This window comes from Varanus komodoensis, unplaced genomic scaffold (assembly GCF_004798865.1).
Source record: "Varanus komodoensis strain SLA01 unplaced genomic scaffold, ASM479886v1 scaffold7_1, whole genome shotgun sequence".
NCBI lineage: Eukaryota > Metazoa > Chordata > Lepidosauria > Squamata > Varanidae > Varanus > Varanus komodoensis.
In genome coordinates, this window is record NW_025336479.1 from 467,174 (window position 1) to 493,372 (window position 26,199).

The 26,199-nt window shown below is 47.2% G+C and overlaps 1 protein-coding gene across 1 annotated transcript in view; it reads right to left on the minus strand.

The window, feature by feature from the left end:
• The window catches only part of GRIN2C (glutamate ionotropic receptor NMDA type subunit 2C), a 61,137-nt gene extending 35,878 nt beyond the window's left edge, over positions 1-25,259 (minus strand). The window contains exons 1-4 of the mRNA XM_044454055.1: positions 24,729-25,259; positions 15,450-16,048; positions 8,973-9,087; positions 4,192-4,403 (exon numbers count right to left, since the gene is read on the minus strand). Of these exons, the coding sequence (XP_044309990.1) occupies positions 4,192-4,403; positions 8,973-9,087; positions 15,450-16,048; positions 24,729-25,259 (1,457 nt within the window). The remainder of the gene's footprint in view (positions 1-4,191; positions 4,404-8,972; positions 9,088-15,449; positions 16,049-24,728) is intronic.
• Between the last annotated feature and the right edge of the window lie 940 nt (positions 25,260-26,199).

The following is a 26,199-nucleotide window of genomic DNA, read 5'->3' on the forward strand; positions in this document are numbered from 1 at the left end:
ACGGCAGCTTTAGCACAACAGGGTGCTAAAAATAACGAATTTCGGTTCACTGCAAGCTAGATTTGCCCCTTGTAATATATCAAAATGTTTTGCTGCCAGACGGTGCAGCACCCTCTGAGGGTGATTTGCAAGAGGGTTGAAAATAGCCCCAAGACTACCGGGAGGGGTGGCGAGGGAACAGAGCAGTCTTCTCAAACCCAGTAGCCACCAGATGTTTTGGACTGCAACTCCCACACTCCCTGAACTTTGGCTAGGCTGGCTGGATTTGATGGGGGTTGTACTCCAAAATGTCTGGAGGCCAGCAGTTTGGGGAAGGCTGGGTCAGGACATCTCCCATTCAAAATGCTTCCAAGCATTCTGTGGTAACTTAGCTGTTGGTAAATGGTTACCTGCATTTAACCATGTGCTCTGGCAAAGATAAAAATTGCCATTCATGAGACCGCCCCCCCGCTCCCCCCTCCCAGGATGCTGACGAGGACACCCTAACAGGCCACAAAGCTTCCCTGTGATCTACATGAGGACCACTCAGGCCCATCTGATGCTTGCTCCTCCCTCTCGCCTTTGAAATGCATTCTTGGCATCCATGCTCCCGTAACAGCTGAATACTTTCTGACATTTTCCAGCCTGCCCTTATTCAGAAAAGTACAGCTTCTTCGCCCTGCAGGCTGGCTGGTGACACAACCTTGACCAGAAATCGGCAGAGGTCAGCAACAGGCAGTGATTAACAATGGTGCACAGGCATTTCAGGCTGGGCCCCAGCAGGGCTGTGGGGCAAGCTGATTGCCATGACCACCTTTCCAGCTAGTGGCCTCCAAGGAGCAGCCGCCGACTTGCATCTGCAGGCTGGGTCACCACACATTGGCCACCCTGGAAGTATAATTGATGAGCCCGCTTGCACAGCAGTCTGCTGGGGGAGTGCAATGTTTACAGGCCCCGACACAGCAAGGCAGTCTCTGCTCAGAGGGCTTCTCACCATTTCGAGGGCATTTGCATGCCTGGAGGGATCCCACCGAGTGCCTCGGTGCTGAAGCAAAGCACAGGCTTAGCTAGAATCACGCAGCTGCCAGTGTTGGAACCATGTTTTGTCTCCAACCAAGAGATAAAGCTGCCTGACATTGTAGAGCAGCTTCTGGGTGATTTGGACTTTAGCCGCCATCAGCCCCAGCCAGCATGGCTAATGAGAAAACTGATGGGCATTGTGATCTAAAATCTCTGGAGGGCACCAGGTAGGAGAAGGCTGTTCTAGAGGAAGCAGCCTTTTCTAGCAGGATTCTTGCTCATGTAGGGTTGCCAACATTTCCTTCCGCTCGGGCTGCTCTCCCTTTGAGAGAGCAGAAGGACAAGCAGAAAGTCAGCAAGTAAAGATTTTCCCAAATGTGCAGAAGTTGCTACAGAAAAAAGCACCACTCTACCAAATTTCCTCCTGCCTTGGAACTGTTAAAGGCAAAGGGACCCTGCCAGGAAAAAAGGAAAGTAGATATGCTGTGACGATTCCTTGAGGTTGGGTTCGCTGAAAGTAACTGCTGTGTTCCTGCGCGCACGTGCCTCCCCTGTTAAATCTTTCTGAAGTGAAAACCCAAGATCTCCACTGAACGATAATCATTTCCATCCATCAAGGCGACTCCCACTTCGAGTTTCACCCTGGGAAGTGAGCAACTGGCGTTTCAGACTAACAGCAATGATTCCTCCAGCCATGACCTAGCATCCGTCGTCTTTGTAAAATGCTTATGCAAATGCAATTAATTGCATGATATAAATTAAAATATGTCAGCTAACTGCATTTTCCCCAGCTCCCGATGTGCTTCAGGTGGGACTCGTGTCAGGGAGCGCACTTCTCTGGGGCCAGCCTGTGGCACACTTCTCTGTGCTACCGGGCAGGTACGGGGAAGCATGTCTTATCGGACACTCAGTGCCAGGATGGGTGGAGAGAAATGTAACAGAACAAGAGACTCACTGCAGCAGCCTTCTCTTATCTGTCGTCCTCCAGGTGTGTTGGACTATAACCACCATGATCACCAGTCAGCACACACAGTGCTGGGAGTTGTAGTCCCCTGGTGAGGGAAGGCTGCACAGTTTCCTCCCTGCTTCTCAGCCGAACCACAAGCCATTCATCATGCCAGTGAAATAGGTGCAGGGTCCCATGCAGTGGAAATGTGTGCCACCCTCCCCTTCTCCCCGTGCAATGTGCAGCAGGCCCAAGGGGGAAAGGACTTCCCATGGGGCTCTGAAAGGAAAGACGCATCACCTCCCCATTTCTGATGCACGCACGGAGTTAAAAGGCTCGTGCGTGTGGCTAGGGGGCACTTGTGTTGTTTCCCCCTCATGTGAGAAGTCACAGAGGGCCGGGGTGGAATGACAGCTGAGCCAGCAGTCAGTTTGGATGGGCATGTCTGCCAGCACGCTTGTGAGGCTGCATTTGCTCCACAGCTGAGGAGCACAGGGTGAGGCTTCTTTAATTTGATTCCTTTCACCTTCAGCCACAGCTGCATGGATATCAGCACAGCAAGATCGGAAACCTTGAATGGCTTAAGGCAAGGCTGTTGAAGCAGTCTAACTCCAGCCTCAGCACCTGAATGCGATTTCACAAAAGCGTGAAAGCCTCATTCCATTCATGGACAGGGCCAGAAACAAAAGGGGCAGGACCAAAACACCAGCCTAGGCTGGCTTCAAGCTCTTGCTGCCAGTAACCAAGACTTAGGAGAGGTGCTTCATCCTTTGCAGGGGGGCGGGGGGGGGATACTGCAGACCCATGGAAGCCACCAGTCTGCCAGTAGTGGAGAAAGGGCACAAGGCTATCTGGGGAACCCCAGAAGACCAGACCGGGGCCCTAGATGGGTCAGATTTGCCTCAAAAGCCTGAGAATCAACTCCCTTGGCTTAAGGTCTACTTCCAAGTCTGGTCAGGGTCCAAACCTGGCATTAGTTGAGCTAGGAGATGCGTGGCCAAGGCAGTGTAAGTGCGAGTATCCAGCCCAAGTACTACTAAGAATAGCACAGAAGGACTCAGTGGGATTTGTACCCTCCCCTTCAGGAGTGGGCCTGCCCCTAATGGAGACACCACACCTCATGTGGTAGAGAATTGCTGCAGGAAACACTCCTGTGACCACAAGAATTGGGTCTGCTGTATAAAGGATGGAGCCACCCTCAGTCCCAGTTCAGCTGTTATTAAACCTGCAGTAGTGTTAACCTTTGATCACCCTCAAGCGAATTATGCCAACATGTATTCAATGCTAGCCTGCTTAGAACAGGGCCACTTAAATGAATTAGATTCATATTAATTGTGACTAACTTAACTCCCATTCCTACAGAAGACTAGCACTGAATGGTACCCCTGGGCTATACAGTTATCTCTCTTAACTCACAGAGATTAAACTAGACTCTACCCACTTGGTTTTATCATTCTCTAAGATGAAAAGGGTGAGCAAGGTTGGCCTACTAGGTGAGCACTTTGCCAGCTGTATAAAAAACGGTATATGGGCACCAGTGAGCTGCCCAGCCTCATGATAAAACGGTCATAAGAAGTTGGGACCCCCACACTTCCCAAATTAAACTGACCATGCAAGTGAACGAAGTTAGAGCTTTGTGCCAAGCTTCCTCCATGTTAGACACATGCAACATGGCCTGACTTAACAATGCACAGTTCTGTCCAATAACCAGAGCAGGAAGGAAGGGGTTAATGCCATAGCCAACAGGAGGCTAACCTCTCTGAGGGAGTTGTGCCCTTCCTGCCCCTTCTCCTCTCCCCCCTCGCCTGAAAGGCAAAAGGGTCACATGACCGTTTGCCCCCCACCTCTCCCTCTGTGAGAGTAGAAGCGTGACAGTCATGTCCTGAGCAGAGCCGGCTGGAGCAGGAGGCCCCTTCTGACTTGCTATGTTTCTATGTGCCTCTCTCTCCTCCTCTCTGAGTGAACCAGCTAGCAGTGAAGCAAGAGATCCTGCATGGCGATACCAACATCTCTCCCTCATGCAGGTCACAGGTGGCTTGTTTGTAAGTAAATACACCTTTCATTAAACCCCTCCATCTGGATTTGAATAGTTCCCCCTGCAAGCAATGGCCTCTTAACCAAATCCAAAGTTTACAGCTTACTTCTGCTGAACTTGCATATACATGAAGATACAACAGGCTCCCAACACCCCAAAACTTCCTTCCACGGCTCTTCAACGCTCCTCCTCGGCCCTCCGCCACACTCACCTTCCGGTGGTGTTGGTCTGCTTCCGGCAGGGGACAGTGTTGCGGACACACACGCCTGTGCTCGGGTCTGTCTTCTCCACAATCACAAAGGGCCTTTCCTCCAGGGTGGCGACTGTGAGGTGCCGATTGTCGGCCATTGGCTGCAGGAAGGATCCATAGCGTGGCCACACTGGATACTTCATGTGGATGATCCCCCTTTCCCATTTCCCCACCTGTGCCAGAGCAGAAAGGAGCATTATAGCTCAAATCACGTGAAAGGATACCTCTAGCAGTTTTGCATTCAGACTGAGCCCTGTGCCCTCTTATGTTGTATATTACAGCCAAGAGGATGTGTTTAGTCAATGCTGGAGGACTCTAGTAAGATGTAGGCAGTAAAGCCAAATCTCCTTTTAGCTTTACAGCTTAGAGTACCTCCACACAAACATGCACACACAACATTTTTGGATCCCTGGGCACATTTGATACTGTGGGGAACTGCAGTGAGTCCCACCATGAAATGGCTCCCTCAGGGAAGTGGCTAGTTCCGGAATGGCTGCCAGGGGGCCTGGCTGGTCACAAGTGAGCCAAAGAAGTGCATGTGCGAGAGAGGGGGAAATAGCAGGGCCAGTGGCTGGGCGAGAGGGCAGAATAGCAAGGCAGAGGGGTAGAGGAGAAGGAAAGGGCAAGGCCAGGGAGAAACAGCAAGGTAAAGAAGAAGGGAGAGAAAGGGCAACGCTACAGGCCGGAGGAGAGAGGAAAGAGTAAGGCTGGAACCTAGGAGGGGGGAAAACAGCAAGATAATAGATGGGAGGGCAGAAATAGAGAGGCTAGAAAGAGGGAATATTTTTCAATTTTGTTATGTTAAAAATGATTCTGAAGGGGGATAGGAAGGGAAAGCTTTGTGGCTGCTACACTGGGAAAACCAGCATGGTGAAATGAGCCAGAAAGAGCACCACATTGCTGGCTGCTGGCAACTGTTCTGCTATCTGGAGAAAAACACCTACAGTCTCAAGGCAGTTATAACCTAGAATAATTCGCCAAATGATTTGATGGCAGCAGTAGACCTGTTGGCTATCTGGGACATTTCACATTCTGTCTATTTTGTCTGGACACAGAAGACAGATACGTTCTTTCTGTCCCCCTAATTTTACAGAGCTCATTTTTGGATTTGCACTCTTGCTGCAAGTGCGCTCTGGGAGAGATCACTCCTTTTTGAAATAGATTCTGCTGTATTAGCTTTTGTTAATTCTGTTGCATTTTGAAATGGCCCATGTTGGAGAAGATGATGCCTCCTTTGTCCTTACAAATACACGGTTAGAGAGAAAACCTGTGTGTATGTAGCTCTAGGAGAACTGGTCCTAGACAAGAGATAACATGAAGGAATCAGGCCAAAGACGAGTGCTTGAGCGGCATCTTGAAAGTGTCATCCTTACATAAGGTATGAATGAGGGAGGACAATTCCCAGCCTTGGGAAGGGATGGGGACTTTGAGAAAGTTGTTAGATTGTGAGGTAAACTATAAAAGCTTTGTTTTAATTGTGTGCTGCGCAGTTCCAAGGTGTTCTGCCTTACACATGTAATATGTCAACAGCCTCATGTGCCGTATTCTTAATAAACATTGCTGGCTGGTTTTTCTTCGATCTATTTTGGAATGTTTCATGCAAGATCTAACACCTATCAGAAACTGGCTAGATGTGGTATTTGCTCACAGCGATGGGACATAAACAGCACATAACCCCAAGAAAAAGGCATTTGGATGTAAAATGGGAAGGATGTGCGCAGAGCTTTCCTTCTGTCCTGTAACATTTGCCCAGCTCTAGCAATGAGGTGAGATGCACACTGGCCTGCCGCTAACCCCAGGTCTGCTGCTCCCCCATCTGCCATCTCCTCTCCATCCCTGCGAGTTAGGCTTGGCAGCCAACGGCTGAGTAATGCATCTCCAGCACGCACGAGGGCTGCCGTTGGAACTGCTTCCCTAGAGAAGCCAAGCCCTCTTCTCGGTCACACGCATGAGAAGGGATTAAAGGGACCACTCCACGAACAAGGAACCTTCCACTCTTTTATCATGCTTTAAGCGCCCTGCCTGCGCCTGTGGAAACTGATACGGCAGTGTTCATAACTAGTGGCGATCAAGGCCTTTGGTTTGCCACTTTCACAATGCAAAAAGAGAAGGACATTATAGAGAATTAGCACTAGTATTCTGTGGAATACTTGCAACAGAATTAGAAGTGCAGGATCTTTTTAAAAAGCCACTGAAGTTGATATTATTTTACTGAAATTACATGTTTTATTGATTCACTTTTCAGTGGAGAAGTATTGTTATATATTGTGGCAACAAAAAGTGTAATGTATTGATCAAACTGTAGTCAGATAGGGGAAAAAACATTTATTAGAGATGTTTGCAAAATGTTTATATCCGGCCTCATTATTAACAGGCTTGAAAAAAATCACCTCAAATGCAAAGTGAGTGTTATCACTCCCCTCTGCCACATTCTGTCTCAATGAAAAATAAAAATAAATCAATGAAAAATAAAAATGAATCAATGAAAAATAAAAACCAATCAATGGAGATAAAACTCACAACTAAAATGCCTGGGAAAATGAATAGACTTTCACTAAATGCCTGGGAAACTTCAATTAGGCACCAGGTGGGCTTCCCTGGAGAGTTTTTGACCACCTAGGAGTGATGGTGGGGACAACTAAAGTAGGGCCTCCAAAGATGGCCTCAGCCTATTGTATAGAAAAAGGAGTCCTCTCACAATGCAAGTTATCCACAGAGGCTGAGCAATGCCAGATTCAAATCAGAAAAGAGGAAGCACATCCTCACACAATACAAAGACTATGGGATTTCAACCACAAATTGTAGTAATGCTGCCATTTTAACAGCTGCAGACTGCCAGATCACACAGGGAAAGTGTCAATGGAAAACATTTACACAAACAGCAGCACCTACTTAACTGACACCATTACTAGTTAATTGATCTCCTGTATCTCCTCCAGCGAATTTATGGCTGTCTTCAAAAAAGAATGGAAAACCTAACCAGATATTTTTTGTAACACGAAGATTTATTGGAGACAATCATTTTGCATATGTGAGCTTGCGTACACACACACACACACACACACACACGGAGGGAGGGAGGGAGGGAGAGAGTCATCAGAAGTAACAGATTGTTTTCCTCCCTAAATTTTTGCTCCTTGTGAAGAAAGGGTAAAAAAATCTGGAAATGCTAATTCATCCAGCAGTGCCAGAACAATGGGTAGAGTCAGGGATGGGAAGGGGAGGAGAGTGATAGCAAAAAGAGTATTTAGTTGCTGGACTCTAGCACAACTGAAGGAGCCTTCTAATATAGCTGGGTGCATGGCACAACCTGCCTGCCGCCATCTTCTGGAATGTTCTGTCACAACTGCACCACAGCGCCTGTTTAAGACATTTTGCTGCCTCCCCCACCCCTTGAAGTCAAGTCACATACCCAAGAACAATCAAGTTATTTTGGCATCTGTGGCAGAAAACCTGACCTTTCCCTCCCCCTGGGAGAAAAAAATGCAAACATAAATTTACAAGCTAACAAGTTGCTGCCCTTTCATGACAGTCAAGATTAGCTCCCTGAAGTGACTGCCTCATTCCACTAATGGTAAGGCCAGGCCTGAGAAGCATGGGCTTAGCCAAAAGAATGTAGCTTGGGCACAAAATATGATTATTAGCATGTAGAATTAACACGCAATACTTGTGACAGCAACCCACAGCGGGGGAGGGCAGGAGAGCATTATCCATTGTCCTACAGAAGAGGAGCATTTTTGGAAAGCCCCAGCCCTATATCTGGGGTTTGACACTGGATATGAGTAGTGCAAGGGTTAACTCTCTGTTGGGGTCGTCCCAAAACTATTTTTCCCTCCATGTTATTTTCAGTAGGTGAAGGATGCCGTTAATTGCGAAGCCTTCAGTTTTGTGCACAAGAGCTTCTAGAACTTTACCTCCGATGCATAATTTACTTAGGCCAATTTGCCTTCATATCATTCATCCATTTGTATCTTTAATTCAATTCCATGTGAGGGGAAGAAAACAACGGTGTAATCTTGCACAAACAAGGACATCTTGGCGCACTCATCCAACTGAGTTATGTGCCCTGTAGCATGTGATACATTACCAAGGCATTGCAAATTAAATAAATTAGTTGTATAACACTGAATAAATGAATCCAAAATTTCATTTCATGGTGCTTCAATTTGTTTATGAAATGAAATCAAATTGCCATGCAGATTTGAAGAAGTCTTCATATTCAGCTTTGATTCTGTCAGTTAAGCCATCACCTTGACGGCAGAAGTAAGAGAGACAGCCAAGCATGAGCAGAAAAGATAACAGGAAGGACAGTTGGGGGCTTCCACCATGGAATCCTTTGGCTTAAAACTATCTCTTTCCCTCCTCCAGTTTCTCTGTACTGTGTATCTCCTCCTGCCTCAACTATGGGCAATAGGGAATGACACCAATAAACCCTAAAGCTGCATAATCTGGGGCTTGAACTGTGGAAAGCCCTAACTGCAGAATGAGGCGGATGTATTCACAGTTGGTCCTACCATTCGGCAGAGTGAAGCAGGCCCCTCAGGTGGACCTCAGGGTGGTCTGTGTACTTCTCTGTGCCCTCCAAGCTATCCTGCTGCCCTCAGTCGGAGTAAAATGCAGCTTCCCACATATGTGATACGGGGCTGTTGAGCCTCTGGCAGCAGCATGTCTCAGGCCAGCCCTGGATACATTCCAGATCACACACACCAAGAAGATGAGAAGAAAGAAAAAGAAGCCCTCACCATTTCCCAGAGCCTGTGTCGGTTCAGTGAAATCACCACCATGGTGGGCCTCACCAAGTAGCCGCCTTCGTTGAAGGAGAAATCCCTGTGTTCCCAGGTCACATTGAGCAAATGCCTGTTGAGAGTCAATGAAAGTACCTTGAGAGTGCATGAAGGAAAGCAGTAAGCATTCTGCCTTCAGTCCTCGGTGTAACAGACTTGCTCCTTCCTCTTCCAAGAAGGCAGGTGCTTTCCCTCCTCTCTCTGTCATGTTGACCTTACAACAACCTCCCAGGTGTCAGTATTTTCAGAATAAAAATACTAATGTGTATTTTGGACAAGCGTCCACGATACTTTCTGCCACCTAAGACCACATTTTCCCCTAGGGGATCGACAGTGCTAAGCAGAAAATGGAGGGACGCATTTCAAAGGATTTCACAGGTGGTGAAATCCAGGTATGGTACCACCAGGAAGTGTGGCTGCAGCTCTTGCCCTTTCCCCAAGAAGCTCAGAGCAGCATGCATGGAGTTTCCCCACTGTAATCTTCACACTAGCCCTCTGAGCCAGGCTAGATTAAACAAGGCTGAGTTGCCCCAAAGCACGGCTTAACCATCAAGCAGGGAGCTGAATCTGGACTAGTCCAATTCTGATCTAGTCCAGAATTGGACTCATCTCCACATAGCTTAAGACTGGGATGCCCGATCAGAGCAGCATGTTCTCATCTGCACATTTGATAGAAACATCTCAAAATTGGCAGATCCTCCACATTTAATTCTTTTCGTGGTTTGCTGACTATATTAGACTATAAGTGTACCTGAGTGGGACCCGTCTTCTTCAACACAGCCAGGCCTAGCTTTTCAAATGCTCAACTAAGAAGGCCCAAGACGGACAGTCACCCAAATTCACTTGCAAGTGATGCCAAGGCACAGCAATGCATTGAAAACTGTGATGCTAAGCCAATGGCTGCTCTGAACTGGTCAGCCCTTCTTCTTGGGGGTGACACTGACCCAAGGTGGAGGGTGGGAGGGAGGTTGTGGCCAGGACATGGTTTCTTAGCCACAGCAACAGTAAAAAAGGGCAAACATGTCTGTTCTACTTTCTGCTTCTTTCAAACTTTTGGAAGCACAAGCTTACGCTCTCCTGTTTCTGCCTCAGTTTATACATTTTTGGTTTTAAAAAGCCCTCACAAACAGCTATATTTATTTCCATTTGCCTCTCTCTGTATGTATGTATGCATTTTTGTGCAATTTTCCCCTACTGTGCACCTTTTAAATGCTTGCATCGATCAGATAATTGCTTCGCAACATTTGCCGAAGTGCAAGCATTGAAGGAGAATTGCATCTTGGTTCATGGATTCATTTGGGAAGTATAAATCTGGTGAATTCATATTACAATGAATTCCTTCCCCATCCCTAAGCAGGAGGTGGTGGCACTGACAGCAGTGGAAACCAGGCACTGGACATCTGAGTTGCCTCCCTGCAGATCCCCTGCTGTCTCTCCTGCCTTCCTCCAGTTGCAAAGAATGCTCTTTTTGCCACTGGGAAATAAAATGCCTCGGAGTGGCAGCCTCTTCCCATCTCAGGCAGGCAGCTCAGGTGCATCCCATTTCCCAAGGGGAAGGCAGTATGTGGCAGCCACAAAGGAAATGGCCAAATGGCTGTGAAGTACCAGCCTTCCGACTCCTGCTTCGTCTCAGGAGCTCGTACTGTAAAAAATGAGCTCAAATCCCATCCACACAGTTTCAGGTCTCCTTTGGATCTACATGTGTCTCGGCCCTAATAAATACAGATATAGTATAAAAATATTACCAGTATGTATGTGTGTGTAAAGAAAATACATTAGGCGCTTTGCCACGCAAGACATTTATTGTGTGCTTGCAAATTCTCATGCACGGAAGTTTGCAGGGCCTTTCTGCAATGGTGTCACTCTCCAGAGCCTTGCCTGGGTTTTTCAGGGCTTATTTTGGAGTAAGGAAAGCCAGCTCTTAAGATTCAGACAGGAAGAAAAGCCTGGTGTAAAACCACAATTCTGCTATACTGCAGCTCTACTGCAGCACAACATGGTGGCTGGTTTATCGAAGATATAGAATGGCAGATAAAGACAACCTTGGGGTGGGGGGACATGCACAAGGGACACATTTCTTCTCCAGCAAAGACAATGGAAGAAGCTGCCTCAGTAAGCCAGTAGGTCAACCCCACAACGTGCTGTAAGTAACTTAAAAATCTCCCCTGTGCTTCTCATGGCACACAGGGAAAAAGGAGCACATTTTTTTAAGTGGTGACAGCACATGTATGCGTTGGTTTCAGTAGCAACCAAAGATTCCTCCCATGAAAGTTAAAATAAGGGAATATTTCAAAAAAGCACAACCAAAGATTGCCGGGTATATAGGGGTTCAAGAAAAAACGATAATCCCCAAATGAGTGCATGAAAATACAGGCATTCTTCTTTTGTTATTTTTGTAACAATTTGTTATAATCTGAGCCACAATTTTGTTATTTTTTTATTTGGAATGTACTGAAATATTTTAACTATAGTAGCTACTGGGCATGCTTTGGAGGAAACTGAACCCTCAGAAACTAATTTTTAAAAGGTGCAATGCCCTGAGAAAAGATGGAGGGAGTTACCTCATGTATTGTGATTTCCTGGAAGGACTTCCCAGGGACCAACAGTGAGGCCTCTCCATTTGCAGAGAGAGCTTCCCCGGGACCTCATCATCCAGAGAAAAAGGAGACTGCTTGGAAAAAGAATGAGAGCCACCCTCATAAGCTCTGTACCAAAGAGATTCAGAGCTCTCACGTCCTTGGGGCAAAAAACTTGCATGTGTGTGTGTGTGTGTGTGTGCGCGCGCGCGTGCTACATTAGTATAATGCAGACTTTATAGAGGACAAGCTTATTCAGCCCTTCCTTCACCATCAAGTGCAACAGCAGGTCCCTGGATGAGGTGGTAAAGAAGAGGGAGCTTCAACCAAAGGTAGTCCCTCATTTTATTGTCAAGACTTCATTTGGATTATTTCTGGGATTCTAGAACATATCTTTAATGGTCCTTATGTTCTGATTTCTAGAAGGAAAGGAGAGGCAGCGCAACAAAGAGAGCCTCGCCTCACGACCCCCGGCAAGTCAAGTCATGCAGCAGGACTCAAGGCCAGCAGGGTTCACCCAGTGCTGGGGCAGAAAATCCCACCGCACCCCACCGCTCTCTCCTCCCATGACAATGAGAACGGAATCATTAATACATCCAAGTGCTTTTTCGTCATGTCCCAGATCAGCTGGGGCAGCTGCCTCAGGCTCTCCTTTAAAGCACGCATGTCCCCTAAGCACATTCCAACAGGAAGAAAAAAGAAGGGATGTGTGGACAGGGCAAAGGGGGCATTTGATTTCAGAAAAAATCCCAGGCAGAAAGATGCAAGGGTGTGGGCAGCGGGAGGGGAAGGCCCAGTGGGCAAAAGGCCAGCTGGTCCAGGGGACTGAGATGCAAGAGAGGTCCCTCGAACTCTTATTTCGGCAGGAGCCGTTTTCCTCCAGTTCCATGAACTGCACCATCTTTCCAAAGGCTGCTTATGCCACAGTTATGGAATTGTGGCTTTCGAGCACAGCAGAGCCAAAGCGCCTGCTCTCTTCCCACCCTCCTTCTCTAGCCAGAGCAAGCCCCTGCTGCTGAAGAAGACCATGCGCCCGCTCCCCCTCCCCAAGCTGGCCGCAGGGACCCTGCAAGCAGCAGCTTCCCTCCTGAGGGACGACTGCAGAGCCAAAGAGCTCCAGAAACAGGCCGGCAAGCAGTAGACACATGCATCCCTTTGCCCTGAACCTGGCTATCGACGCCCATTCAGCCCCCTTTGGCCAGCATCCCCACTTCTGCACCAACTTCCTGTTGTCTCTTTCCTCCACATCTCTTGCTTCCAAGGCCTCCAGCACCATGGGGTTGATCTTCAGCTTGTTCCACCAACATTGGTCCCATTTATTTGTAGACAATTTGTATTCATAGAGTGCTTTGAGGATTCAGTGGACCAACTCCCCATCAGAATCAAAGCCCTAGATTTGCATAACACCCAAGCTAAAGCTGTTACCCAATTACTGAGTGTCACACACCAGAAGTGCTCATTAAAACCTGGAAATTAAACAGCGTTTTGCTCAGATGGCTTCTCCATACTTTAAAGCCTTGTTGTCCTGCTGGCTCACAATGCCTTCCTATTCTCCCTTCTCTTGTCACCTGCACACCAGTGACCACATGGCCCATTTGAAGCTATGGCAGGGAGTATTAGCACCAGGAAAAGCAAGAGCGGAGAGAGCTGGGATTTGGGAAAGGCGGGAAGGCCTGATTCCAGCTGATTGGGTGAAGCAGAAGAGATGGACTGGCTCTTCTGCCAACTGTGTAATTTTAGGCAAGGTAACTCTTTGTAGGACTTTGCACTTGATAGAAATAACAAACACCCTGCGTCTCCGCCATGTGCAGACCTTGTGGTGTGTGAAATGAACATTCATTACATGTTAATCACAAAAACACTGTCATCTTTTTGGTGCCAAGCACAGACATACTTATTTTCGCGGAGATTTGGCCATTAGTTATGGCTGAGTTGTTGTGGACTGCTTTAGTTGTGCTCATTCCAGAGGCAGTGGGGGTGATGGGAGGTGGGAAGAGATTTTATTCCCCGTAGGTGAACACTTTTCATATGATATCGTTTTTAGATTGCTTTTATGATGTTATTTTATTAGTTTCATTGTGCAGATTATACTTTATATTGATTTTGTGTTTCTTCCTCTGATATATTAATCATGGATTTCTGTATTTGTGCATGCAAGTTGCTCTGAGATGGCTTTTGGCAGTGGAAAGCGATGCGTAAATGTTACTGATGGTGATGGTGGAGATGTATCCTCTGCGCCAGTACCAACCATGGCTCTCTTTTGCAGTGCAATAAACATATGAAACCGGTCCAAATGTTCAGTTGCTCCCAAGGAGGGCTGAGCCCGAGTCTGTGGCTGAACATTCTGGGTGGGGACACATGGTTTTCAGGATGGGAGAGCCTAAGCGTTACCAGAAAGAAATCCCCCAAAGTATTTTTTTTTTTTTTTTTGGAGCTGTTCACCAGCTGTTTTGTTTCTTCTCTTGTCAACTGTTTCAGTGTTATTTCTTCTCCATGATCATATAATTCCAGCCCATCAGAAATCATGGAGTCATGGCTAATCCATGTTTTTAATCTAAATTCTAATTATTTGTTTAATCTAATTTGTTGTATGTGGCTGTTTTGTTTTGTTTTTGTAAGTCATCCAGACACTTTTGTAGAGGACAGCATATAAAAACTTTAAATACATAAAAATAAATAAAATAGATAATCCAGGTCAGCTGTGGGGTGATGTCACCAAGGACAAATTATGCCCTCACACAGCTCTGACTCTTTATCTGGAAGGGAACTGGGAACAGATCCCTACTGCCAGGGCGAAGCGTGCCAATCCTCCAGCTCACCTGGCGAGGGAATGTCAGCCCACCTGCCTCAGCAGCAGAGAGCCATCGCTCCTTCGTTTCGCAACGCTCTCAGCCCAGTTTACGGCACCCTGCAATGGATCGCCAACATGCACGTGTGCAGCAGGGGTGGCTGTGGGGGAAACAAATGGGCTCACAAACACCCGTTCTCCATGCAGTCCCTGTGCACTGTTTGCCAGGAAAACACACGCTGAACTGCCAGTGCATTTGTTAATTGACCATATTGGTCCGCCGCCGCTTCTTTCCCTCCCTTAACTTCTCTCCGTCTGTTATCACTCCTGCTGTCAACATTTAGATTGCAATCTCCTCAGAACGGAGACCTGCCTGCTCGTGCCTAGGCTTTTTCATAAAGCATCGTGAACTTTGATCAGGATATCTTTATCTGAGTAACAGTCAAGCAGGTGGCAGTAAGATGAATGCCAAAATTCTCCACTTACACTTAAGAAATAATGGCTGGCTGTTGAATCTGGTACTGGGGCAGAATTCTTAGTGAAACTGTGTGGCCGTTTCTGTCCCCCCCCCCACTTTTTTTTTTTAACCATTGTGGAAGACAGCTGGAACCCACACAGAGGCCATTTCTGATGCATGCTCAGAAACACAGTATGGTCGTGGGGTTCTTGAGGGGTAAGATGCATGTACCCTGCAAATTATTTCTTCTGCCTTGCCCCATCCATTGTTACCCCCTTTTACATGTCTCCTTTTCCACTGCCTTTGCCCATTCTATATAAGATAGACATGCAAACATTTTGTATCTGGAGAAACCTGACTTCAGATGTCTAAGAATTTCTAGATCCAGTTCCCCTCCCCACAAATATATGGAAACCTAGGGGCATGATCCGTTGGGTTGCACCTTCCTGAGGCAGAAGCCCCTGTAAGTCTCCCAATTATGTTCGACATTAAACCATCCCACCCAAGACTGGAAATTACAGAAGACTTCTGCTAATCCAAGTCTCATTTCTGACATGTGCCCACAGCTGGGGGGTTTCACCTGGGCTGCTTAGTAGGCTGTTGCTCATACTGACCTGTAGAAAGTGTTGTTTGTGGGCAAACGAGAAGGGTTCTTGTTGCTGCAGTCTCTGCCCCCCCTGGGGAGGAAGCCATGGGTCTTGAAATAGCTCTCTGCTCCCAGAGCGATGATCGCCACGCCGTCCCGGACCTTTTGCCTCAGGCTCATTTTCCAGCTCTCTGTGACCACACTGATGAGGCCAATGGGGAAAGAGAGGGGTGGGACATCCATGTTGCCCACGGTCAGACTGGGCACAATCCAGACGTAGCCAGGTCCGATCAAGCCAGCCTGCTCTGCCATTTGGAAGAGGTACTCGGCCTCCTCGCGGGAGCAATACACAAGCATCACTTGTGCATCTACCTGGCGCAGCAGCCGTTGTATTTTGGTGTTGCTCCCATCCTGGCTCATCTCAAAGGTCAGGACATCCTGGATCTCCCAGCCAAAGTAGCTGGCATCTGTGAAGGACCGTATCACATCTAGGAAGATGCTGTATCCTGGATATAGGCTGGTGATGACAGCAAAGGAGCTCCAATCGTATTCCTCCAAGACCTTGAAGATCACCTGGATCTGCTGTTCAATGGAGACACCCAGCTGTAGAAAAGCAGAGCCAGGCTCCTGGGAAAGGGAAGGTGAAAGCATTAGCAACTGTGTGTCCGAATTGTCTTTTTCAAAGTAAAGACCTAAGAAGGCAAAATGTTCCTGTAGTGGAGCCAGGGCTTGAAGGGCTGAGGATCAGGATTTTTTTAGTTGCAGGACGGCAACATCATCTGCCACCCACCTTAGACTTCCCTGTTTCCCATCAGCTTAGTTGCAGTCCTTGCATAGCTGAGTGGAAAAGGATCTCTTGGACACTCTGAATCTAGTGGCCTCACATCGTTTTGGAAGCATGTCGTCTCCTTCTCTTTCTCAAACAGCCTCAATCCCTCCAACCAAAGTCCAACGTGCAAGCATATTCACACAAAATGTGCACTCACTAATATATAGATCTAAATCAGCAGCACTTCTGGCATTTTTGGAATCTCCGTAGCAGACTCTCTTCATAGTATTCCTTTGGCTTCCAGCTTTGTGACCTCTTCACTGCATATGTCTGAGCCCACCAGCAGAGCTATCAGTGCAGTTCAGAGTCACCTGCATTTTTCAACAGGAATTCACCTGCAAGTCTATTGTGAAGCCGAATTATTTGACCCTTGTGATATAGTGCATGAAGGCAAGAGATGTTCCCAGCACTTTTGTACTTATTCACTCTACCTCAGTCACCCATTTCCTGTATCAGCTATTCCAACTCATCCTTTCATTTGTGCTGGACTACAAATCTCAGCACCCTCAGACAACCATGCGAGTTGAACCATGACTCGTTCTGCCAGGTAAGACCACATTTTTCCTCAGGGGATTGGCAGTGCTAAGCAGAAAATGGAGGGATGTATTTTCAAAGAAAAAAATGCACTCAGAGTATCCAGTCTGTTAGACTCTGTTTCTCAGCTTGTATCTGTCTGATAACTATCTCATTTCTTCCATGTCTAATTGTCCCCTTTGGCCCCATCTGGTCTTCTCATGGATTAGTCTTAATTCATGTGCACTTATCTTTGAAACATTTGTAAAGGCAGTGCTGGTTTTTGTTTTGTTTTGTAGAAATTCGTATGGAAATTCAGCAATTTTTTTCAAAGCAAGCCATTGCCATTTCCAAATAGTTTTCTGAAAGAGATGTACAGCAGTACCAGACAAGAGGAAGCCTCAGATAACAAAGATTTAGTGGGATATAAATTGGTAGTGAGGGTGCAAGAGGATCTGCCTTGTAATTGAAGAAGGTAACAGAAGGTATGAGTTGTCATGGGAGAAACAGGACGTGTCTTCCAATTTTCCAAAGAAGACAGGAAAAGGCCTATAATCCCAGATCAATTGCAGAAGTCAAGACTGAATGAAAATGAAGAAAATACAATGCTGCCATCAAATCAAAGTCAGCTAAGACCTTGAAGAAGAATCTTCCTTGGGAAAAAAGAGCATTCCAAGGAAACCAAATCACCAGTTTGGGCTAGCAGGCACTCAGGCTTGGAGAAAGCTCAGTGGCAGAACACATGCCCAGCATGTGCTAGGTCCCCTGTTCAATCCCCAGCATCTCCAAGTAGGGCTGGGAAAAGTCCTTGCCCAAAATGCTGGAGAACTGCTGCCTGTTCATCTAGAGAGCAGTGAGCCAGGGAAACCACTGGTCAGACTTGGTTTGCAGCAAATTTCAATGTTCCTCAGCTCTCAGTGCATTGCAACAGACTTTCTTAGGCATCTACGTGTAGTAAAAAGCTGCACAAGGTGCAAGGAATTCTGAAATATCATCTGTCTTTTACTTAAACTCCCATCTTACATACCATGAGCCTAAGAATGCACATGGATGTATCCCAGAAAACTAAACATGTCCCCATGAACAGAACTCACAGTGTCGTACAACACCGAAGATGCTCAAACAGTTGACACAGCTGTCATTACACTTGGAGATAATGGTGGCAAGGAACAGCATAAGATCTAAAATTGCAGCTTCTATTGACAGGAGAAGTCCAGTCACAAGGGCTTTGTTTACTAACTTTTAGCTGATCTGATCTAAATCATGAGCAGTATCATTCTAAACAAAAAAATTGTAAGGATCCAGCTTTGTGAGAATAATTTGATTCCCACTTCTATGCACTTGAGAGTTAGACAGCTAGAGGCTGCTGAACTCTTTGATGAGATGGCGGGCCAGACGTTCTTATATTGTGCAGCCTCTCCACTCTGTGCCGTGTGTCCCCCTTAGCTCCTCTTGATCACACGCAGAGATCAGGAGAATCCATGACAGCAACGCCAAGGGGAAGGCTGCTGGGATTGTGCTGTACCAGTTCTGATCGAGGCAGGTGGCCTGAGACACCTTTGAAGTTCCACACTGGGTGGCTGAGGGTAAAAGGGTTTGGGCTCAGTCTCACAGCCTAGGCTAATGGAGCATGTACTTGCTCATTTACAAAGCTTATGTGCTACTCCAGATTCTGGATGAGTAATGAGCAACAAAATAAGGAATAAAACACAACACACACACACATATAAAACATGGCTGGTCAGTCAAGGAAATCAAGGCGCATGCCGTCTGATGGCCTCAGTGACTGGGCAAGGTAAGAGGAAAGGCACTCTCTCTATAAAGGGTGTCTCTCTATAAGGCTTCAGCTTATTTGCCTCAGAGAGTTTTCCTCAGGTTTGTTTTGACAAGCTTAAACATTGCACAGGTTCCATGATCCCAAAAATTAAATTGTGGTTTAACCTTATATCAACAAACTTGAACAGCAGTTGAACTAAAAATTTAATAATGGTTTGACACCCTATGAGCTAAGTTTAGTGTCATGTCCAATAAACTGTAATTACAGTTAACTGTGGTTTAATAAAATAAATCAATTTCAGCTGTGGATTATGAAGCTGGTTTATTCAAATAAGTCATAGTTAAGATTAAGCACTGTTTAGGGTTCAGATACAGTGCTAAACTGTAGTGTTAAACTGTACAGTGCTAAACTCACATAAACCCCTCATGTGATATCTTCCTCACAGTTGCACCAGTAGAGGAGAGAGGAGAGGAAATATACGAGCATGAGACCTGTTCACCATAATTTAATGTTACATCCAAATGCAGCCAATGAAAAATCAGGTGATTTTCTTGTATAACAAAAGTGAAAGCCAACAACGTAAAGTGAAGCCAGGCAAAAACGGACTGGAAAAAACTCTGAAGCTGTTTTCACGTGCATTAAAGAATTCCCAGTTATGTCCTTGAAAGCTCAGATCTTTTTCTTGGTTGTGATTCGTACAACATTTGTGAACCGCTGCTGAGATGCATCATGCAGGGAGATGAGGAGGAGGGAATGCAATATGGTCATCACTGCATGTTCGTGCTGTGAACTGCCTAGAGAGGTTTGGCTGTTGGGTGGCCTGGAAATGTAATGAATGAGCTAATAAAGGAATGTTTCTAAAAGGCACATGCACCAATGGCCCCTGCTCTGGTCCTTCCACACTGGTCACCAGATAGGCATACCATGCACATGCGCACGCAAGCATGCACGCACACACATGTATTCACGTCCACCCCAGGCCCCATAAATTCTTGGGACAGCCCTGCAGACATGCCATGAGGCTTGAAACGGGGGCATGGGCAGGATCACTGCAGCTTTGCCTTCCCCAGCCTAGTGCTCCCGGAAATGTTGGAATACACAGCTGCTGGGGTGATGGAGGGCACCAGATTGGGGCAGCTGCCTTAAGGTCCAAGGTTAGATTTTTTAAAGCTTTTCCAAAAGGGTATGCAGCACCACGGGGAGCACCACAGGGGCTGCCCTGGGGCCTCCTCAGTCACACTAGCCTGCTGGTTCCTCCACGCCGTGTCCACTTCTCTGGGGCACATTGTTCCTCTGGAAGGATGGCTCGGCTCACGTGAGAAGTCTCATCACCATGCTGGCCCAAGCCCGCCACTCTGGGTGACTGACACCATTCATCTAACTGATGAACAGCTTGCCATGTCAAGGCAGCTGCCGCAGCAGGGAGCCACTGAAAGGGCTGAGCAGGGGCTGTGTGGGTGCACTGGCTCACTAGAAGGCATGGCCTCATTTGGCCAGCCTGTTAGGAACCAGGACCCTTTTTAGCTGGACAGCAAGACCTTATTATCAGTTACCTGTGAATATTTTCACAGATAGTTTTATTGCACACCTGTCAATATGGGAATGAGCCCTAGTGGGGCTTGGGAAATGGAAAAAGACTGATTCAAGGAGGGAGATCCTCATTACTCCTAATTAATGAAGATCTCCCACCCTCCCATAATATGTGTCACACACATTCACCCAGGCTTGGTCTTGCAGAAATAAAACCAGATTGTGCTGACTGCAAGGAAGGACAGGACTTCTTCTGGACCATTCCAGAGTGCAGGACATGGAATAACAGACTTAAGCTACAAGAAACCAGATTCAGGCTAGCTACCAGGAAGATTTCCTCACGGTCAGAACAGTATAAAAATGGAAAATATTATCTAGGGAGGTAGTAGCCTCTCCCATACTAGAAGCATTCAAGAAGCAACTAACTCATTGCAGTGGGATAGTGTAAACTGGTGTTCTCCACCAGCAGGAGGTTGGACCTGATGGCCCCTTCCTACTCTACTGTTCTATGAGTCTATGATTCTATGAAATATGGCAGAGGAACCATTCACATTTTCCTATAAGCAAGATGACAGCAACCAGCACTGACACCTGTGGTGAGCCAGCAAGCTAAAGATAATTGCCCAGTGCACAATCCACCTGCAAGGAACTGAAGTGCCCCACAGCAGGCTCTGCAGTGTGCTGTCCTATGCTTTGGGCAGATGGTTTCAGACAAAAATACTGCCTGGGCAGGATGAAGCATTGCCAATCTGAGCCGTGCCCCAGTATTTTGGGAGGGAGGCAAAACGGATTGCATCTGACTTGCTTTCCCACCAGGCCACCTTCCCCCAGCATCTGTTGCTCATCAGATGTGCTGGAACTGCAGTCAAACAAATCTGCTGGGCACCAAGTTGGGGAGCCTTGCACTGGGCTCATCTGAACGTTAGAAGTTACCATGGAAGGAAGATGCAATACTTGTCAGGACTTGTTTGGAATAATTGGTCCAGAAATCAATACACAGATAGCACGTATTGACAAAGTCATTGGCCACAGACCTCCCTTTGTGTCCATGAATCAAGACAGCAGTCCATTTCTCCCCATTTCAGCAATGAAAGGCCTTTCATTAGGCATTCTATAATCGAAGGAGGTTTAGCTGCTTTCCCTTCTCTTGCCAAAATAGTTTAAGCAACACCGCAGAAATGAGAAATGGTTGGTTGAAGCGTTGGCTGAAAACATGCAGTCTGTGCACATTGCAAGGATCATTTTGACCCGGGAAACGGGATGCTGGTTGTCAGGACAGAGGGCCCCCTCTTCCAGTTGGTGAGAACTATTAAGACGATCTCCTGTGGCCAGAAGAAATAGCTATCACACTTTTTCATCATAGGAGAAAGGAAGTGTGATGGCATGAAGGCCCCTGCAGGGGTGCGCAACCTCAGACATGGGGGCCAAATCTGGACCTCCAGGGGTCTGCCAATGGCCATGGCCCCTTCCTTCCAGCTCTGCTCCCTCTCCTCTAATCACCAATATTTTGGAGGTTCCCAGCTCTTGTGCAGGTTTATATCCCCTATTCTGCAAAGTTGAAATGCCTTTTCTAAGGCTTAGTCACTGGCAGTGAAAGCCTTCAACTAAATAAACTAATGCAAAGCCACCTTTTAATATTAATATTAAATTATTAATATTTGTGGCCTCAACCTGTATGCCTTTGCCCCCCACCCTGGAATGGAGCCCCCAAGTACTAAATTTTCTCTCTGAGTAAAAGAGTTTTTCCATCCCTGTGCAACAGCCTGGTTCAATGTGTATGGGGAGCTGCAGAGCTTATAGACTGCCACATTTACATGGATAATAGCAGGGCTGTATGTTGCTGATTGCCAAGCATCATTCATTCCATCATCAGATTATTGGCTGACCTGGACCTTTTTTAGAAATGTGTAAGCGTTTTGTTCCACTTGCACTAGTGCACAAATTGACCCCCGATTTTTTAAAAATCTTTGACTCAGTGGAATCTACACAACTAAGAAAACACCAGTCTGCTGCAGAATCCACATGTTGGATTCACGGAAGTATGCATTCATTCGAATCCATTGAGGATTTCTCCAACATCTCTAAATGTTGTAACCTGTTCAGAGCAAAGACTGTACTTAGATCATAGGTTTATCTCCCCCCACCACACACCATCCTAAAGGGGGATGCAACATCCACCTTCACAATCCCCTCACTTAAAAATGAATCCAAATTATCTGAATCACAGGGTGCCACAAGCAACGAGCAGGAACAAGAAAGAGCACCATGCCAGAGATGCCTACAAGCCAAGAGCTGCTCACAAACCATTACAAATCGCTCAATTAACCTTATTACAAGAATGCAGCAAACACCAAGCATGTATATGTTATTGTAATGATCCTGCCTGACACAGAGCCAGAGCTCCTGATAGCACCTGCAGTGGATGAAAGGAATCCCAAAGGAACACCTGTCCTGACCTGAACCTGTGCATTGGGATCATAATTGGAGAGCCTTCTCCAGGTACCCCTGTCATCAGAGGTTAGGGAACACTTGGGTGAAAAAGCCTTTTTCTGTGGTGGGAGCCCAACTTGGGTTTTCTGGGTTTTAGACACTAATCAGAGACTTTTCTGTTTGCAGGGTCATTTTGTGATTAACTGATTCATTCCACTGCTGAAAGACAACTTTTCTTTCCTGTCCTGTCCTGCCCTGTCCTTTCCTTTCCATTCTCCTGATACTTTTTGGTTACATTTGTCTTGGTTGTTCATAAGGCCATGCGGGAAGGGGAATCATTTCCAGAGCTACTTTGAATTTTTTATTTTCAATTTGGAAAATTGTAAGGCAAGCAGGAGATACATTTTTAAAAGCCAGCCAGCCAGCCAGCAAACAACCAAAACTTACTCCTGGGGATCTTCCAGAGTCCAGGAAGCTCGCTTTCTTATAGAACCATCTATTCTATCAGAATGGGAATGAGGGAGGCTTGGGTCCTATGCAGCAAGGCCAGCAGCCCTTTTGGGGCCCGTGCTCAAAGTGGCAGTTTATGGAACTGTCCTGGGCACCACCCTAAAATGGCTGCCAAGGGAGCCATGGCAAAGGACAAGTCACCTGCCCAAAAGACTAAATAAATACACGCTCCAGGTGGGGTCAGAGTGCCAACACTCTGAGCTGCTCCTTTGAAACCGTTCAAAGTACCCTCCTTTCCCCTTCTATTTCTTGGCTGGAGACACCCTACAGAGAAAAGCATCCATCTGCAGCCAGCCAGCCAGCCACCCACCATCTCCATTTCCTAAGAATGCCTCCAAGCCCCATTATGTAGCCCAGAGGCACCCATGGGAAACGAAGCTGGCAGCAGCCCGAGGCCTTCACTTTGCTTTGAAGTGATTGATCCCAGCTGCTGGTAAGAAACACCATTTTCTTCTTTAAATTGGAGGTGTTGGATGCCAAGAAAGATGCCCAGAGGCACACAGGAGTCCTGGGAACATACGAAACTGCTCTGTTCGGAGGCAGACCATGGACCTGTCAAGTCCAGAGTTGTCAACACTGGCTGTCAGCAGCAGCTCTCCATGGTTTTGGGCAGCAGCTCTCCCTCTGTGATGCTCTGTGTGAGAAGCAGGTGCTCTCCACGCAGCCACAGCCCTCCCTTCAGAATGCCCAGCACCTGCCATTTGGGGCTCTGGGATATTGCCCCACTGGCCCCAGGATTTTATATCCTAAGCCGGGGCCCGCCAGAGCCCAGCCCAGCCAGCCCAGGGGCAGTCTGCCAAGAGCCAGTGTCCCTATGGCTCTGATACTACGTGCTGTAACAGTAGCCTGGCACAGGGGAATTCAGCAGGTGACACTCTTGTTATTTTATCTCCAGCCCAGAAAATGACTAACCTGCTAGATTCCTGCATGTCTGGCTGCTGTTCCAGCAGGAGGCTCAAGAGCAGAGATATTTAAAGGTATTGGCTGCTTGAATGAGAGGCCAGCCAAAGGAGGCAAGGAGATGGGCCCATTACAGGAGATGAGTGCTTACTGCAACTTTCTCCAACATGGTGCCATCCAGATTTTCTGGGCTTCAACTCTCACCAGCCACAACCAGCATAGCCACTGGTAGGAACCATTATAGTTATAGACCCAAACATGTGGAGGGCAACAGGTTGGGGAAGGCAGGCCAACTGAGTGCAGTAGCACACTTAAGAGCAGGATCAGGGCCTCTGCTCCCCACTGAGTGGAGCCACAACACCTGCAACACCGCCGAGGCAGGGACTGCTCGTGCAACAGCCTTCCTTGGCCCCGCACAGCTTGCAGGTAGGTGTTCAGCATTTGCATGCGAGGATTTCTGGAGCTCACTTCGTCTTTGGAGGGCTAAATTCCCTGGAGTTTACTTAACCCATTGCTCACCAGCTTCTCTGCCCACCTGTTCAGCTGCCCAACCTGTAACTCTTACAACTTAAACTTGCAGGTTTAAAAGTCCAAAAGGAGTCAAGCCACGCAGTTCAGTATAGTTTAAGAGGAAATAAAATCTTAGCAGTTGCAAATTGCCATAGGTGGTGGGCCTCTACTGAGTTAAGGATGCTTTCAGCAAAGAGGAATTGTAACCTAGAAGGCAGCATAGTCAGATATATAAAACATGTGCTTAAAAATACTGTTCTCTACTCATTTTCCCAGACTAATCGCTCAAAATAACAAAGAGGTTGCACCTTGGGTGTCAGAACCACAGCAGATCCTCCACTGATACTAATGATAGGTACATGAGTCTGGGACGAGATGAAGTCAAGGATCTGTGCTACGGCTTCTGTGCCGATGTTGTCCTCAAAGACGATCCCGTGGATCTTGGTGCTGGCCAGCATGTCGCATATCTGGGTCAGGAGAGTGCTGGGGTTGGTGTCGTTCACTACCACAGTGATGGGGTGGATCTCCAGAGGCATGTCCAGGAAGCTTTGGTGTGTCAGCCGGCTGCGGATGTGCAGAGGGTATGAGGAGCCTCCAAAAACCACCGCCACATTCACCACGGGTTCCCCTGAACTTGGCAGCAAAGAATCCATGAGGACAGCTGAACAGCCCAGCACCATGGACAGCACCAGGGCGTTTGTCGGCGCTCTGCCCATGTCCACCACGAGGTCCCTGCAACCCAGAGCAAAGAGAGATCGTTGGAAAAGGCAGTCGTGGGAGATCAGTCGGGAGGAAGGGCCAGAGATGCTCTTCACCAGCACAATTCCTGCAGCAGACATGGTGGGCCAGAGCGCCAAGCTCAGCACTTTACCAAGCAGATATCCCTGTTGCACTATTTCTGAATGCTGGCTGGTGCACTGATGCTCTTAACCCAGCCCCACCTGTCTTGGGAATCCCCTCTCTCATTTTAGATCATCCACTAACCTCCCTTCCACCCGTTCCCCTCTCATCCCCTGGCTTGCCCTTTCCCCCCTTTCCCTGGTTTCCAGCTTCCATCCTTACCAGGGCCTCGTATTCATCCCAGCACTTCCCAGAACCTCTTGTGCTTTCTGCATCCCAGCATCCCTGCTCTATAGACATGATTTCTCTTGCCCCCCATTCAAGTGCACCCCGCTTCTCCCTACATTTCTGCACACCAGGGGCAGGGAGCCTCTCCCCTGCTGAGGACGGCATCCATCAAGAACTGCTTAGGGCAGAGCCAGTGCGGGGAGGGAAGACAGCCCTAGTCTCTCTTTCTCTTTCAGGTTCTTTCCTGCTCTTGCTCTCTCTCCTTTTCTGGAACCCCCTTGCTCAGCCTCCCACCTACATTTCTAGCCAGGTGTAGCTTTCTCAACCTCCCCCTCCCGGGGGGACTAATTCTGATTTTCAGACTGGCTGAGGTGCCACCTTGCTAGGCAAAGTCACGAGGAGACTGTTCAGCCTTTTTCTTTGATTGCTCAAGCAATTCTAGTTGTCCAATGTGGGGATTGTGCCACTTGTTGCTAGACATGTGTAAGAAGAACTCCAGTGAGCAATGGACAAGCAGTTTTGAGGTCCTGGGGAGACAGTTCTCCATTTTCCATTGGATTTATTTATTTAAAGTTTTTCTAAACCGTTCCTTAATGAACACTGCATGGTAAACGGTATACAAAGATCATTCACTTTACATATATTTACTTATATATTTGTATATATTTACTAAGCATTTAGATTTACTTTGTACTGATGTATTTGCTGTAT